Source organism: Neolamprologus multifasciatus, chromosome 17 (assembly GCF_963576455.1).
Source record: "Neolamprologus multifasciatus chromosome 17, fNeoMul1.2, whole genome shotgun sequence".
Classification (NCBI taxonomy): domain Eukaryota; kingdom Metazoa; phylum Chordata; class Actinopteri; order Cichliformes; family Cichlidae; genus Neolamprologus; species Neolamprologus multifasciatus.
In genome coordinates, this window is record NC_140455.1 from 27349432 (window position 1) to 27363963 (window position 14532).

The 14532-nt window shown below is 37.6% G+C and overlaps 1 protein-coding gene across 2 annotated transcripts in view; it reads right to left on the bottom strand.

The window, feature by feature from the left end:
* The window catches only part of col7a1l (collagen type VII alpha 1-like), an 84329-nt gene that overhangs the window by 24577 nt on the left and 45220 nt on the right, over positions 1 to 14532 (bottom strand). Inside the window, exons 49-80 of one of the 2 annotated variants that reach the window (XM_085138398.1) lie at positions 13397 to 13477; positions 13113 to 13148; positions 12905 to 12949; positions 12597 to 12668; positions 12137 to 12172; positions 11790 to 11816; positions 11588 to 11623; positions 11441 to 11503; positions 9787 to 9825; positions 9634 to 9687; positions 9059 to 9091; positions 8631 to 8696; positions 8404 to 8448; positions 8241 to 8276; positions 8130 to 8156; positions 7972 to 8043; positions 7757 to 7819; positions 7496 to 7513; positions 7369 to 7404; positions 7246 to 7284; positions 7116 to 7151; positions 6897 to 7031; positions 6668 to 6766; positions 5324 to 5503; positions 4944 to 5051; positions 2634 to 2678; positions 2167 to 2238; positions 1724 to 1780; positions 1585 to 1629; positions 1405 to 1491; positions 412 to 465; positions 256 to 291 (exon numbers count right to left, since the gene is read on the bottom strand). In XM_085138398.1, the coding sequence (XP_084994524.1) occupies positions 256 to 291; positions 412 to 465; positions 1405 to 1491; positions 1585 to 1629; positions 1724 to 1780; positions 2167 to 2238; positions 2634 to 2678; positions 4944 to 5051; positions 5324 to 5503; positions 6668 to 6766; positions 6897 to 7031; positions 7116 to 7151; positions 7246 to 7284; positions 7369 to 7404; positions 7496 to 7513; positions 7757 to 7819; positions 7972 to 8043; positions 8130 to 8156; positions 8241 to 8276; positions 8404 to 8448; positions 8631 to 8696; positions 9059 to 9091; positions 9634 to 9687; positions 9787 to 9825; positions 11441 to 11503; positions 11588 to 11623; positions 11790 to 11816; positions 12137 to 12172; positions 12597 to 12668; positions 12905 to 12949; positions 13113 to 13148; positions 13397 to 13477 (1878 nt within the window). The remainder of the gene's footprint in view (positions 1 to 255; positions 292 to 411; positions 466 to 1404; positions 1492 to 1584; positions 1630 to 1723; positions 1781 to 2166; positions 2239 to 2633; positions 2679 to 4943; positions 5052 to 5323; positions 5504 to 6667; positions 6767 to 6896; positions 7032 to 7115; positions 7152 to 7245; positions 7285 to 7368; positions 7405 to 7495; positions 7514 to 7756; positions 7820 to 7971; positions 8044 to 8129; positions 8157 to 8240; positions 8277 to 8403; positions 8449 to 8630; positions 8697 to 9058; positions 9092 to 9633; positions 9688 to 9786; positions 9826 to 11440; positions 11504 to 11587; positions 11624 to 11789; positions 11817 to 12136; positions 12173 to 12596; positions 12669 to 12904; positions 12950 to 13112; positions 13149 to 13396; positions 13478 to 14532) is intronic. The other variant, XM_085138399.1, reaches the window with a different exon arrangement.

Consider the following 14532-nt stretch of genomic DNA (forward strand, 5'->3'; position numbering starts at 1 on the left):
AACAAACACTTGCATTATTTTGCACTGGTGAAATTTTCATTAAAAGCAGAAGAAAGAAAGGGGTCTTGAAAATGATGAAAGTGCTGCTTAAGTGCTGTTTATTTATTGACAACTGCAGTTAAGCCCATTCGCTGTTTTATTCAAGCACTTGCAGATCAATTTCAGGACCCTTGTGCATAAGTGCAAATAAAGTTTTCCAAGGCATGCAAAGATCTTTAAGACGGAAGCCTGTAGAACTTAAAATGAAAACTCCACCTGATCTGGTTCTTCTGTTGCCGAAGGAAGTGTAGACTGAAAAGACACATCAGAATTTTAAAGTTAAAATGTCACTTGGAAAGTCAAGCAAAATACAAAGAAAGAAAAAGTAAACAATGTCCTATTTCTCATGAGCACCGAGCTGCCCAGGAATACCTTCTCTATATCATCAGAGGGCCGAGAGGGTGACTCTGTGGTTGGCAAGATAACCTAGGAGGGACAAATAAGTACACAAGTCTGAATGTAAAAAAAACCCAAACAGCATATTGGTAACTTTTACAACATTTTTTAAAAAAGTGACTTTTTTTGTCATTACTCTGAATGTTTGCACTAATCTGCCATTAAAATATGAAGCTAGCAGGTTTCAATGTTTTGTATTATTATAGGTAAAAGTATTGAAAGTTGCTCTGTGATGTCAGTTTCTGTTTATTGAAAGAAGATTGGATAGCTACTGTTAAACTTAATGCTAAAAATTGGGACTTTTTTCACACTATCACACATCCAGAGTACACTCAGAATATATTAACACTTTAATATGCAAACTGCAGAGGAGCTGAACACAAGCCCTTTTATCAGAAGAGCCTCAGTCATCCCTAAAATGTCCATGCAACATGCGGCTCAGGCTCTTTTGCCTATAATGACTGAACTACCTGGGTTTATTGTTTGTCCAGGGCATTCTTATATCATGTGAGCACCAGTTATCTGGACTTTAGGCTTTTTTCACTATCATACGACATCAGTGGATAATGATAGTGTGGAGGGTTTGGTATGTTGGATCAGTTGTAGGAGGGAGAGGTGGGGCAGGATGGTTGAGGATAGCAACACCAACTAGGTGGAGAAGAACACCTGGTCTGCTGATCCTTCTTTCTCCCATATAGTAGGTGCAAAGGTGGAGAAATGTTGAAGAATGTGCAAGGTGAAGCACAGCAGGTAGCTGTGCACTGACTGTATGCTGGCAGTCAGTGGGTGATTTCTTCTCTTTCTGCTTTATAATAAAGAACTGCGTGTCCGTACAATTAAAAAGCTTCCCTTTGTAATTTCATTCTTAGTGGAACCTGGCAGAGGTCCCTGGCTTGTTTTTCTTAGTTTTGTGAATGAATAAAAATGATCAAAAGATAAATACCGAAGATAGCACAACATTTGTTTCACCTGTGCATCCGTTTCTCTGTCTGAGAAGACTGTTATAGGTTGAGTTAAGGTCTCGACCTGGGCAGGACTGGGTGTGAGCAATTGTTCCTTACAAATCAAAAGCAACACAAATGTATTATTGTTCAGGTAAAACAGAAATGTTTATTACTTATAGTTAGCTATTGGGCTACAAATGATCACCTTATCATCCACTGGATGAGGAAATTCATCTGTTTGGACTTCAAGCTGCGCATGTTAAAGAAATTGAACACATGTCACATTAAAAATGAATCATAACATTTGTACCCAGTCCAGCTGAAACAGATGAGAGAATATTTACCTGTCTGTTTTCCCCGAAGTCCCGAGGGATTAAGGGGTCAATTGTGGTAAGTTCTTCCTATTTGAAAAAAATAAATTAAAAAAATCTCGTCATAACTTTTAAACACTCAAGCCCACGGTAGATGATGTGGAGAGCGGATGAAGTGGGCTGTAATGACAAACTAATTTATTCTTAATAATTAAGATTAGGTAGTGGGTATGTCATTAATCAGATCTCTGCAGCATTTGTGTGGGCGCAGATATAATTCAGTCTCCAGAGATACTGCTACGAAGAAAAAAAAGAAAAAAGAAACGCAGGTGACTGGATGATGAGTTTGGCAGGGCTGTTAACAAGAAGGCGCTCACAATTCTCTAAATGAGGAACAACACCACGTCATCAACATCACATTAAAATTAAGCTTCCAACGGTGCATCAATTACTGATTTATTATTGCAGCTGCCTACCTCGTATTCATAACTGTAATCCTCGCTGTTATAAAACTCGTCTTCTTCGTCTTGCCTGGCCTCTTCACTTGTCTTAGGATAAAAAGGAAATAGCAATTATTACAGGAAGGAATTGTTGCACAGCAGTACTTGTCACGTGTGAATAACTGGGATAACTGGAAGACATCAACGAGCAAGCAAATGTAATCTGTTAATATTACAGTGAGAAGCAGATGGACATTAGGATCAATGCATGCTTTTAGTTAAATGAGGCATATTGTGGGTGCAAAACGTGGTTCGTTCAGTGTGTTTATATTTCACAATGTTTTAATTTAGGATTATGTTTCATTAAATCTTTTTTTTATAAAGTTATGTTTGTATTTTGCAAGGTCAGACAGCCATGTTAGTTGGTGCATTTTAATTTAGTTGGGGCTGAACTGAAGTAACGTTTCCGGGTTCATTCTGATCTGTTGTTCAAGGACATTTACCAAGCGTTGTCTCTGCCTCCTATGTCGTCCTTTATTTCCTTTGCCCTGGTTAAGAAGTTCACAATCAGAGAGAGAAAAGATGAAGGTTCCCATACTTCAGGAAATGAGTAATTAATGTTTATCAAAAATGAATAAAAATCCCATTAAATTAGGATGATTAAAAACCATTAAGTCTAGTTTTACCAAACAGTTTAGAGCTGTTTATTGTATTTATAGGACCATACCTGATGTTTTACATGTTTCAGCCCATCTGATTTATGTGTATATCCCTTTAAACACTGAACCATGAGATAATTACTAGAAAACTCAAAATTTGTGTTTTTTAACCTTGTGACAATTTTTTATAAAATTTAATGAAATAGTAATTTGCAAATATGAGTTTTAATTTGAATCATATTTGCTAGATCTGGCATTTTAAAATATGATACACTACGCATGTGATTTAAATATATATAGACACATATACACTGCCTCCCCTCCAAAACATGGATTAAACTAAGGCTCATATGATGAATGGCAAGAGTTTATTTAACCCTAACTGATGCTGTGAGTAGCTTGTCAAAGCAGAAGACATGAGGATTTCCCATAGTCGGGGAAAAGACCTGGGTTGAGAAAGAAAACAACTAAGGAGACTGGTGAAACTTTTAAAAATAACTTAACTAACACATTATTAAAGGATAGTGGTGTGCCATCATCTTCGAGGACGTAATGCGATCAGTGAGAGAATTGGAGATCGATTGGTGAAATCAAATCATAGTCAAAGTAAGAACATTTCCTTTTGACCTTGGGTTGCTTCACTTGGTCAGATCATGGTTGACCACCATTATGTGCCGAAAGAATGAACTTATCCCAGGGATATTCTAAAACTGAGGTCCAGATCACCAGGCCGAGGACTATTTTGCACTGGGCTCCAAAGAAAGAATAAATTTGTTTAAAAATGTATTTCTGTTTGGAGTTTGCATGTTCTCCCTGTGTTTGCGTGGGTTCTCTCCGGTACTCTGGCTTCCTCCCCCCCTTCGTGACCCTGAAAGTTATAAGCGGCAGAGAATGAATGGATGGATGGATGGATGGATGGATGGATAGAGTTTCGGGTATTTTATTTTTCCAAAAAATGACACTTTCAGCCAAACCTTACTCTTGCACTTAACTCTTTTTCCATGCATCACAAAGTCTGAAAACCCAGTAACCCAAAAACAAATATCACTGGAGAACCTCTTTGAACAGGAAGAAAGAGCCAAAGATGAGTCACCAGAGGGATCTCAGAATGCCAAACAAAAGAAAGAAAGACTATTAAGAATCATACTTAAATTAATTCATTGCGAGATTCACACCCTCCACATTCGCTTGGTATAATATACAGTGACTGGCTAGCTAATGAAGTCTCACAGTCCACAGAAAAATTGTCCAGCGTTAAACTGGTCGATGGTACAAAAACGATTGGGAACCGCTGTTCTAAGATATCAGTGTCAGGAATCATCGGGCTCAGATTGTTAAAGAGCGGCTCAGCGCACATGAGACATTATTTTACACATGAACTGACCACCACAGAGTCAAGAACTTAACCCCACTGAGAATTTCTGGGATGTGCTGGGGAAGACTGAATCCAAGATCTTAGAGAAAAATAAATGCAACGCTGAACGACAACACATAACGCTGCATAAGCTTATCGAAACAATATCTTGGCAATGCTGTCATCAAAGATAAACGTGGATCCAACAAAATATTAGACTTTGCAACTTTATTTTGGCTGGGCAGTATATACTAACCACTAGTGACAAATATATTTTAAGGGATTCTTCAAACTATAATCAATGCATATTCAAAGAACACATTATCAGTTGATAACAGAGACACAAATATCAGCTTTCAGGTATTTTTGTGGCACCCTAGACGTGACTCACATTAACTTCTTTCATGCCTTTAACTTTGTTACCATAACTTAGTGCAGCCCTTAAAATTAAAGAATAAAACTCACATCATTCTCACTAAAATGTAAATGTTAAAGTATTTTCCATATTTAGATTTCCTGTTTCACTGGTGCTACAAGTGCACTTCCCCAAATCTACATTACTGTGCAGTAATATCACAACTGAGAATCCAAATCACTTAAAATTAGCATAAACATCAAAACAGAAGCATCCATTTAGAAAAAGCTGATGTGTATGCTAAGTAGAAGAGATAAGCTAAAACATCAAACACCTGTATGGTCCTTTGGTAATATGCATTCATTGTAAACTGATGGAGAAGTATCCCATTTTCCATCCTCTATCTAAAACCCAACCCTCAATAAGACAGTTATGGTAGCTTTACTTTCCCACGTTCCCTGTTCTTCTTCTTTTGTCCTGAATTCTTCTTCAGTAAGTCCTCCTGAGTGAGGAGAACAGTCTCCATTACAGATTGAGGTAACCCTGAAAACATCTGACAGACAAATCTTAACTTTAAATGCAATCTGAATATAAATAACACCAATATTTCGTAATGTAGGATTGTTTAGATTTTTAAAGTATGACATGTACATCATTAGAGTTTACAAAGCATTTTATGAAATATTATGTGAATGTTAGATATATATTAATTACTTTTATGACTTTTTTAGGAATTATTATGAAGCTTATTTGCATTTTATTTCTTTAAATAAAGGGTCTTTCTTCCATCTAAAAGTGCCTAAATATGAAATGTGACAGCCTTACCTCATTGGTCATTGTATAATTGGAAGTAGAATTGACTACAGTCAGATTAACTTTGAAGGAAGTTTCAGTACTGTCTACTGTCTCCTTTAAATTGGTCTCAATCGTGTCATGCTCCGGTTCTCCATTCAGCGTGTTGACGGTCCATAAAGTTGGATCCTCTGCAGTTTCATTTAAAGGGTCCTTCAGTGAGAGAAGTAAAAAAAAAATACATACTAGTGACAACTGGTGATAAACTATATTAAACACAGTTTCATTTCTCCAGGATCATGGTGAAAACATTTAAAGCCACACAAGCTCAAATAAAATGCAAATGCACAAAGTATGAGATGGCTGAAAAACTCAAGATTACACAGAACCTTAAACAATAAATATCAAGGACTGTTAGTAGAACAATAAATATTCAGAACATGAGCTGTACATTGTTTGATGAAGCATGGACTCGCCACACTGACATGATAACAACACATATTGTAGGCTACAGTGAGATGATTTGAGCTTTTGTTGCATGATGTGCTATCTTTCTTGAATCAGCCATCAGAAGATGGGTACATTTTAGTCATAAAGGGTCAGTAGCAATGTTGAGGTAGGCTGTGCATTTAAACAATGCTAAGTTGGTACTAAGGGCCTTAAAGTGTCCCTACAAGATATTCCCCCACACCATAACCCCTCCACCAACCTGAAGACACAGGATGGATCCATGCTTTTACGCAGTTTACATCAAATTTTGACCCTATCATCCGAATGTCAAAGTAGAAACATCACAGGAAAGACTCAGGCAGTGTTTTTCAAACCTCCACTTCTCCAATTGTGGTGAGTCCATGAGAATTGTAGCCTACAGTTTCCGATACTTAGCTGACAGGAGTAGTACCTGTTTCGATGTGCATTCAGAGATGCTAGTCTGCATACTTTGGTTGAAACAAGTGGTTATTTGAGTTACTGTTGCCTTCCTATCAACTCAAAGCGTGACCATTCTCCTTGGATCTCTGGCATCGACAAGCCATTTTTCATTCACAGACGTGCTGCTCGCTAGATATTTTCCTCTTTTTTTTTTGACCCTTCTCTGTAAGTCGATGGTTGTGTGGGAAATTCCCAGCAGATTATCAGTTTCTGAAATACTCAGACCAGCCCGTCTGGCATCAACAGCCATAACGCATTCAAAATCAAGCTCATGTTGAATTCAGTAGATCATCTTGAACATGCAGTGTTTCGTTGCCATACGATTGGCTGATTAGATATTTGCGTTAACGAGAAGTCGAACAGGTGTACCCACTAAAATATGTGGTAGGTTAATAGGTTCATTATTGTTCCTAAGCATTCTCTTAAGACTAGGCTGAGGTTACGTACAACCAAGAAAGATTCAGGAGGCTGGCCGTCTACATCAGTGTCCTTCATAGTGTCTGCTTTTGACAGAGGTCTGCTGGTGACGTCAAATTTCTCCAAACTCTATCGAGAAAATATAAAATGCATAGCAGTAGTAGTCGTTTTGAAAAGTTTGAGGTATTGGAAACAAGAAATGTAAACATACAGTATACAGTCTAAAAATAACATCAGACACTTCTTTGAGTCTACGTACTGTGTAGTCAGTGATGACGTTGGGGTTGTGCCTTTCTGTGTTTTCTTTTGTTTTCTTAGAGTTGCTGAGCACATGAAGCAGCTCCTCTATGCCATCCTGCAGCAACCTGTCAATCAAAGCCTTCAGCAAAGGAAGCTGAAAAAAGCTTTTATTTAGACAGCTGAACTCTACTTTTATTACACTATTGCATATTTATACAATGTGATGCAAAGAGCTCACCTTTATACCGTAGGCTTCAAACATTGTCTCAATGTCCTAAAGTCGAGTGAAAATACGTTGTTCAGATACTTAATAATGTAAAATGAGAACATGAATGCCACAGAAGAAATTATTATATCCTTTATTCAACCTTCATCTCAAGAGATTGTCCTGGAGCTCCAGCGTCACCCTGCAGAAACATGAAAATAAATGCAGTCGGCATAATGTAATTTCCATTCCCATGTTTCTGATGTATAACTCAAATGAGCATTACCTTTTCTCCTTTCAGGCCTCTTTCTCCTTTATCGCCCTGCAAAACAAGACAAATCAGCAACCAAGGCTATATTTCAGGGTTTTTTTTTAAGAACTCAGCCTCAATATAAGCACCATTACCACCTTACCTTCAATCCTGGAGAACCCTAAACACACAGAAACAGAGGAGCAGGACATTTGAACATGCATCTGCAATGCATGACATCAAGCTCACCATATCTGTTCTCATTGTAGCCCACAATAAAAATAAGCACTGTAGTCATCACTGCATGATGACTTAGATTTCATGCAGGCGACAAGTGAATTATGCCATGCAACAGCAGAGATGATGTGCCATTTTTTAGAAAGCTATACATATGCAGAAACATGTGCACAAGCATCAAACTCACAGTAGGTCCTGGAGGACCCATTGGCATTGGGAATGCTTGTCGGATTTCATCAATGGTAGCACCCTGAGAATGGATAAATGGATAGTAAGTCAAACTGTGTGATGTTTTTCTGAATCAACACCCAGCATAAATGAGGAATTAGTTAAATCAATGGTGATTACAGGTGTAGTCATAAACAAGTCACCAAAAATGAAGTCATTTTGCATCATGTTTACCTCAGGAGTGACAAGCACCTGCCTCCCAGGCAAACCTGGAAGCCCTGGTTCACCCTTACTACCATCTTTACCCTGCAAGAAACAGACAGCATCATCCAGTTACAGCCTCAACTTCATCACTAAATTGTGTTTTCCTTCATAAATGTGAATACACTTACATCAGCACCCGCATCTCCCTTGTCCCCCTGAAATGAAGAGTGAAGTTAACACAAGTAAATGGAGAATAAAAGCTTCATAAATGTTTTGATTGCTGCAGCAAATCTAAGAACCTTCTTCCCGTCATCTCCTTTGAGTCCTCTTTCTCCCTGTGAAAAAAAAAGTAATTTAATCTAAAAAGAGCTAGAAAACAGCAAACAAATGTGCAAATTGGATAAAACAGTAATCCAGGTGATATCTAATAGCAAAGTGGTATAATTGTCAAATGTTTCTCACATCTTTTCCTGGCAGGCCCCTCTTCCCATCAATGCCAGGTCTCCCCTGTAGAGAAGAGGAAATGAAAAAGGAGATTGATCATTATCGTGGATAAACATGTAGCTCCTGCTAATTACACACCTGACGCAAGGATATATTTTGTTATATTGCCTTGAATGACTAAAGACTGTCACCATTAAAAGTGTATAAAAAATGGATGATAATGGTTTTGCTGGAGTGAAACTCACAGGGGTCCCCGGTAAGCCAGGCATCCCAGCAATCCCAACCCGGCCTTGATCTCCTTTTTCTCCTTTCTGTTTACAAGCATAGAAAAAAAAAGTCTCCTTTTGCAAATATCAGCAAATTAAAATGACAAATGTTATTACAAACTGGACAAATTATCACTGAGGCAGTAAAACACACCACAGCAATGCAAAATAGCTGCTGACATGCTAAAAGCTTAGGTGTCTATAAGCACACATAAAGTTGATATACGGAACATAAAGACTGAAAATCATGACTGCATCTTAGCTTTTCTTTTCATTATTCTTTTTTGTTAAGTGAGATAATACACTGTAACTCAGTGATAACTTTTTTTTATGCTAATATTAATAGGGCAGTAAACCATATACGGTAATGACAAGAATTTAAGTTCCATAAAAATTCATCCACTCACCGGACCAGGCTCTCCTTTCTGTCCCTGGTCACCCTACGGTTACCATAAGACACCTTGTGAGCAAACTCTTACATGCATACCCTATATGTACAAATATACTGGGCCACTTACACCTTACGCCTACGCCTGCTGCATCGCCATGGAAACTCATGCCATGAAGCTCCTGGCGCACAGTTTTTGTGCTGTTCATGCCACAGGAGGTTTGCAGTTTAGTAGTTATTGAATCAGCTAAGTATTGGTGACCTTTAGGCACTATGCGCCTTGGCACTCCATGACCCCTGCTCTGTAACTTTACATGGTCTACGTGATGTTTGCAATGATACTATTTAAAGAAATTTCCAAAACTGCCCTGCAGCAATAATGAGACCCTGCTACAGGAAAACACCAAGTTTTGTAAAGGCATATGGCATGGCTTGGTGGCAGTGGGAATGAAAAGATCTCATTTCAGAGATGAAGATCTGTGGCCCAATACTTTTTGTCAATATAGTGCACGCAATGCCATTTACATGGAAATTTTCAAAATATTTGAATGAGCAATTTCAATAAAACAATTTAATACTGTGCATTTTTATAACCTTCATTCCTGGTTTTCCTGGTAAGCCATCTAATCCATCTCTTCCAGAATCACCCTGCAAGGCAAACAGTTACATTAAACACATCTTTGTAATTAAAAAAAAAACAAAAAACAGACCACAGTAAGTGCAATTTCGAATTATGCACATGCATACCAGAGACTGTCCTGGTAATCCAGGTTTCCCCTCTGGACCCTGGACAGACACATTATGATGTTTCAAGACATTCAAGAACAATATATTACTTTTGATTTAAAAAAAAGAAATAGATAAGAATAGCGTAAATGAATTTAGGATCACTTCCTGTGTGGATGCCCCTTTAAACAGATTAACCAAGTTAGATTAATGATCAGTTTTGTGTCCTGAAAGGTAAAAGTTAATGGACTTAATTTGTGGCTGTCCATAAATTAATGGCTGCTTAGTACTTTTAAAAAATAATAATAAACAAACAGAATTAACGGTCATTAGCATGAATACTGCCCTCTTCCTGGTTTCTTCTTTTTTGCATATCTGCCACACTTTCATGTTTCAGATCATCAAACAATATTAGACAAAAATAAGTAAATAGTAAAGAGTAAATACATAATGCAGTTATTAAACGATGATTAAAAACAGATCCAAAAAGTTATCCAAACTAACCTGGCCCTATGTCAAAAAGTTGTTTCCTCTAAAACCAATGAAGAAATGTTGGTTATGCCAACATTAGAAGCAAGAACTGTGATCAAGAGTTTGACGTAACTGGCAATGAATGTTTCACATCGCTGTGAAGGAAAGTTTGGTCCACTCTTCTTTCCACAGTTGTTTTAATTCAGTTAGATTTTAGGATTTTCAAACAGGAAAGGCACAATGCATTTCAAGGATAATGGCAAAGTGTTCTGATTATTCCCAGATTTTGACTTGGCCACTGCAAAACCTCGTGTTTGAGCTTCAGGGTGTGAACTGATGGTTGGACATTCTCCTTTAGGGTTTTCTGGTCTCAGAATTCACGGCTCCATCAGTTACAGCAAGGCGTCCAGGTCCTTAAGTAGCAAAACAGCTGTTAACCATCACTACCACCATCATTTTTGTTGTTGGTGTGTTTGTCGGTTGGTTGTTTTTAACGAACGGCTGTGTTGCTTTAAGGTGAGATTTTACAACAGATGTAAAAGTACTCAAACCTTCCAAAAGGTTCTGCTTTAGTCTCATCGGGTAATATTTACAATTATATTTAAATTTTACAAAAATGTAATATCTCACATTTTTGGCAAACGTGAGACGAGACTTTGTCCTCTTTTTGGTACTGAATTGTGAACTTTAACTGAGACAAGCAAAGGATGAGTTGTTGTTGATGGGCTCTTGGCTTCATTTTGAGTTTCCAGCCACTCATGTGAAGGTTCACCACTGTTACAAGTTTTCTCCATTTGTGGATAATGGTTCTCGTTGTGGTTCACTTGAGTACCAAACACTTAGAAATGGCTTTCCCGACCGATAGATGTCAGTGATCCTGTTTCTCTTCGTTTGTTGTCATGGCGTGATTTTTGAGCTCCTGGGTGTGGCTAGTGAAACTGAACTTAATGTTCAAAAAATGTGGGGGCAGTTAACCTTTTCATATAGGTTCAGATAGCTTTTTTTCCCCTTGATAAAAAGAAATCGTCTTTTAAACACAGAATTATTTTTACTCAGGTTATCTTATATTAAAATTAGTTTGATGATTTGTAACATGTTAATGTGACAAATATGCAAACATTAAGAAAACAGGAAGTTGAAAAGACTTTCTCACTGCACTGCGTATCACATCCTGTTGGTTACTTCATATGGTGAAAATACTCACTTGTGGCCCAGGCGGGCCCATTTCTCCTCGCAAACCTGGCTGACCTGGCTCTCCAGGATCGCCCTGATAAGAAGGAAAGGGCAAAAACCTTTAATTCTTCCTTAACTGAATGAATTTAAAGTTGTAATGTGCTATTCTTCAAATTACCTTAATTACTCTGGTCAGTATGTTGTCTGAACCAGTCTGATTGAATAAAATGACAGTTAAATTGTTAACAAACACAGTTTCAGTTGATTGGAAACAGACATAAGGTCTTATGGAGGAATGAGGCTTTTTACAAGCTGTGCTTTAACAAGCGCCTCTGTCAAACATGGTTGAACTGATCAAGTAATTATAGAGATTTGTTTACTTGTGTTCCCGGAGGTCCAGGCTTTCCCTTTATAACGATGACAGCACAATGAAAAGAAGACAGACAAAACACAGTTAAAATCTACAACGTCATAGTTCTAAACAAATCCAATATTTGCAAGACAAAGGAAAAATAGTTTGGTGCAATGAAGGATGGCAAACACACAAAAAACAAAGTTAATTACTCAACTTATCAAAAGGGAATGACACAGGAGGATAGCAGATTGAGAAGATATGAAACAGTGACTGACACAGAAGAATAATCAGAAGGCAGGCAGCCAGGAGAAAAAAAACAAACATGTTCACTGATGGGAGAGAGGGAGGGAGAGATGGTGGATACAAACTTACCGCCTCTCCTTTGTCACCTTTTTTGCCATCGGCACCCTTCAAAACAGAAAAGAAATCTCAGGTAACGTTAAAGTTTTGCAATTTCAGTTGAATTATTACAGTTAGTTATAGTATAGAATAAAGCTACTGATCTGTACACACATACTAAGCAGAAAGATGAGGATCCTATAAGTGGATCTACATTTAATAAAGCATAGCATTAACTCAGGAAGGCCACAAAGTCAAGCCCAGATCAGCTGGTTCAGTTCACCACCTTCTACACAGTGAAGTGTTTCAGCTGCTTCAGCAGGAGCACAGCTGCTGCATACCCCCAAGCCCCTTTGCAACCCACCTTTACCGCAGCTCTTCCTTTTAATGCTGTTTCTCACTTAATGAGTAATGTAAGACAGCTTCAAACAACAATCTTCTTTTGACCACAGTTGTGCTGACTGAAGTTTAATTATCATTGCAAAGAACTTACAGGTGGGCCAGGCTTGCCAGGGTCACCTTTTTCTCCAGTGTCACCTGGTTTTCCTGGTAATCCCAATGGACCCTGATCAACAAGTAGAAAGAAATGGAAAAATTTAGCCCTTGACTCATGTTTCACAAATAAAAGTGTCAGATTTAAAGCCCGGCCAGCATTGTAACTACACATTCGGTATACTACATACTGGTTTGTCGCATTTTCAGATTTTGTCAAAATACATTTTGAAGTTACTTTCTAAATTTTGTGGTAAGTATTGTTTTTCCTTTTTTCTTATTTGAACTATACAACTGTTGAACAAATACCCTGATTCCTCTTTCACCAGGCTCTCCAGCTGGTCCTTGTTCACCCTGCGAAAACAAATTAAATGACTCCGTGGAGGTAATATGTGACGCTGGGGATGATTATAGGGATGTTAAATCCTTTTAAAAATAACAATCTTCAAAAGCAACATGTTTAAAAGTCCAAGCGCTGGTCAACAAAACAGTCACGTAACAAACAAATAGACTTTACCTTCATTCCCGGTTCTACTTTAGCTCCAGGTGCACCCTACACACAAAGTAAACAATAAATCTAAGCAGTAGGAAATATTTAGCCAAATGTGCTAACATTCATAATATACGTGTGAACAAAAGGGAGATAAAATAATTACATTTTTTCTAGTCCATTAGTTAAATTTTTCACACTGTGAGCATTTTTCTGTCACCATTGTTTCTGAATAGACCTGTTTATCAAACTAAATCTGAACTCCACTGTACCTACCATACAAACAAAACGGCCACTCAGGATTTACTTACATCTTTACCTCTTAATCCCGGTTCTCCAGGATTGCCAGGTAATCCAATGCTCCCTTTTTCACCTTTAGAGCCATCTTTCCCCTGAGCAAAGACATGACCTCTGATTTACAATGTCAGCAAAAAAAATGTATGCTTTAAAAATAAATAATTGTTGTTGTTTTTTTAATTGCTTAATACAAATCTGTTGTAGAATTGTACAGCATATTAACGGCCAGCTCAAATTGGGTTTTGGTGTAAAAAAAAAAAAGTATTGTCTGTATTTACAAAGAGTGCAGTGGCAAGATTGCATCTAACAGGTGGGCTGACTTTTGGAAGTGATCCTGCTCCATTTCTGGGAGTTCCTTTCTCAAGTCGTAAATTATAAGTAGAAGCATATTTAAATCAGTACACAAATTGATTTGCAACACACAATTTGCTGAGAATTGCACCGATATTGAGACCATATTTAGCCCATTTTTTGTATTTGATAATGAAATTAACTGACTGTGTTTAGAAAAGGAGCACAATGTTTTTAAATCACCTGTAAAGTCACCCTATGAGTACTATTTGGGGCTTGTGCTCACACGCTGTTTTGCCCTGCTTAGTAATAAGGCGTAATTCAAATGTTATTCAAGTGGTTCAATTAAGTGTTTTAAACTTTAACTGAAGTTAACATTTAGTAAACTTCTAAAACCAAAAAGAATTTTTGGCCATAAAAAAATATTTTTTATCATGCCTTGTCTGTGTTTATGTCTACCCTTAGCTCCTATGAAGTTTTGCCTAGGCATGGATTTATCTGGCAAGATTTGCCAAACACTTGTGTTAAGCATGTGGAAAAGCCAGATGTTGCGAAGTGCTCACAAAAAAAAGATCATGGATAAACGCAACAAATCATCCATAATTTCAGGTAGACCCCTACATGACACTGAATAGCCCACCAACAAAACCTCTGTTTTCACTTGTAGCTACGTACTGTGCAAATTTCCCAAATGCAGCAGACTGCATAGAATGATTGTGTAGATTTCTTTTTCTCATCTGCCTCCTATTACTGGAAATTAGTGAAAAAGTATAGAAGAAAAACTAAAATTAAGCAAAGGTGTCAATCCAAAAATACAAAATTAATGTATGTGTTTATAGTCTATGTGTTCTTGAATACT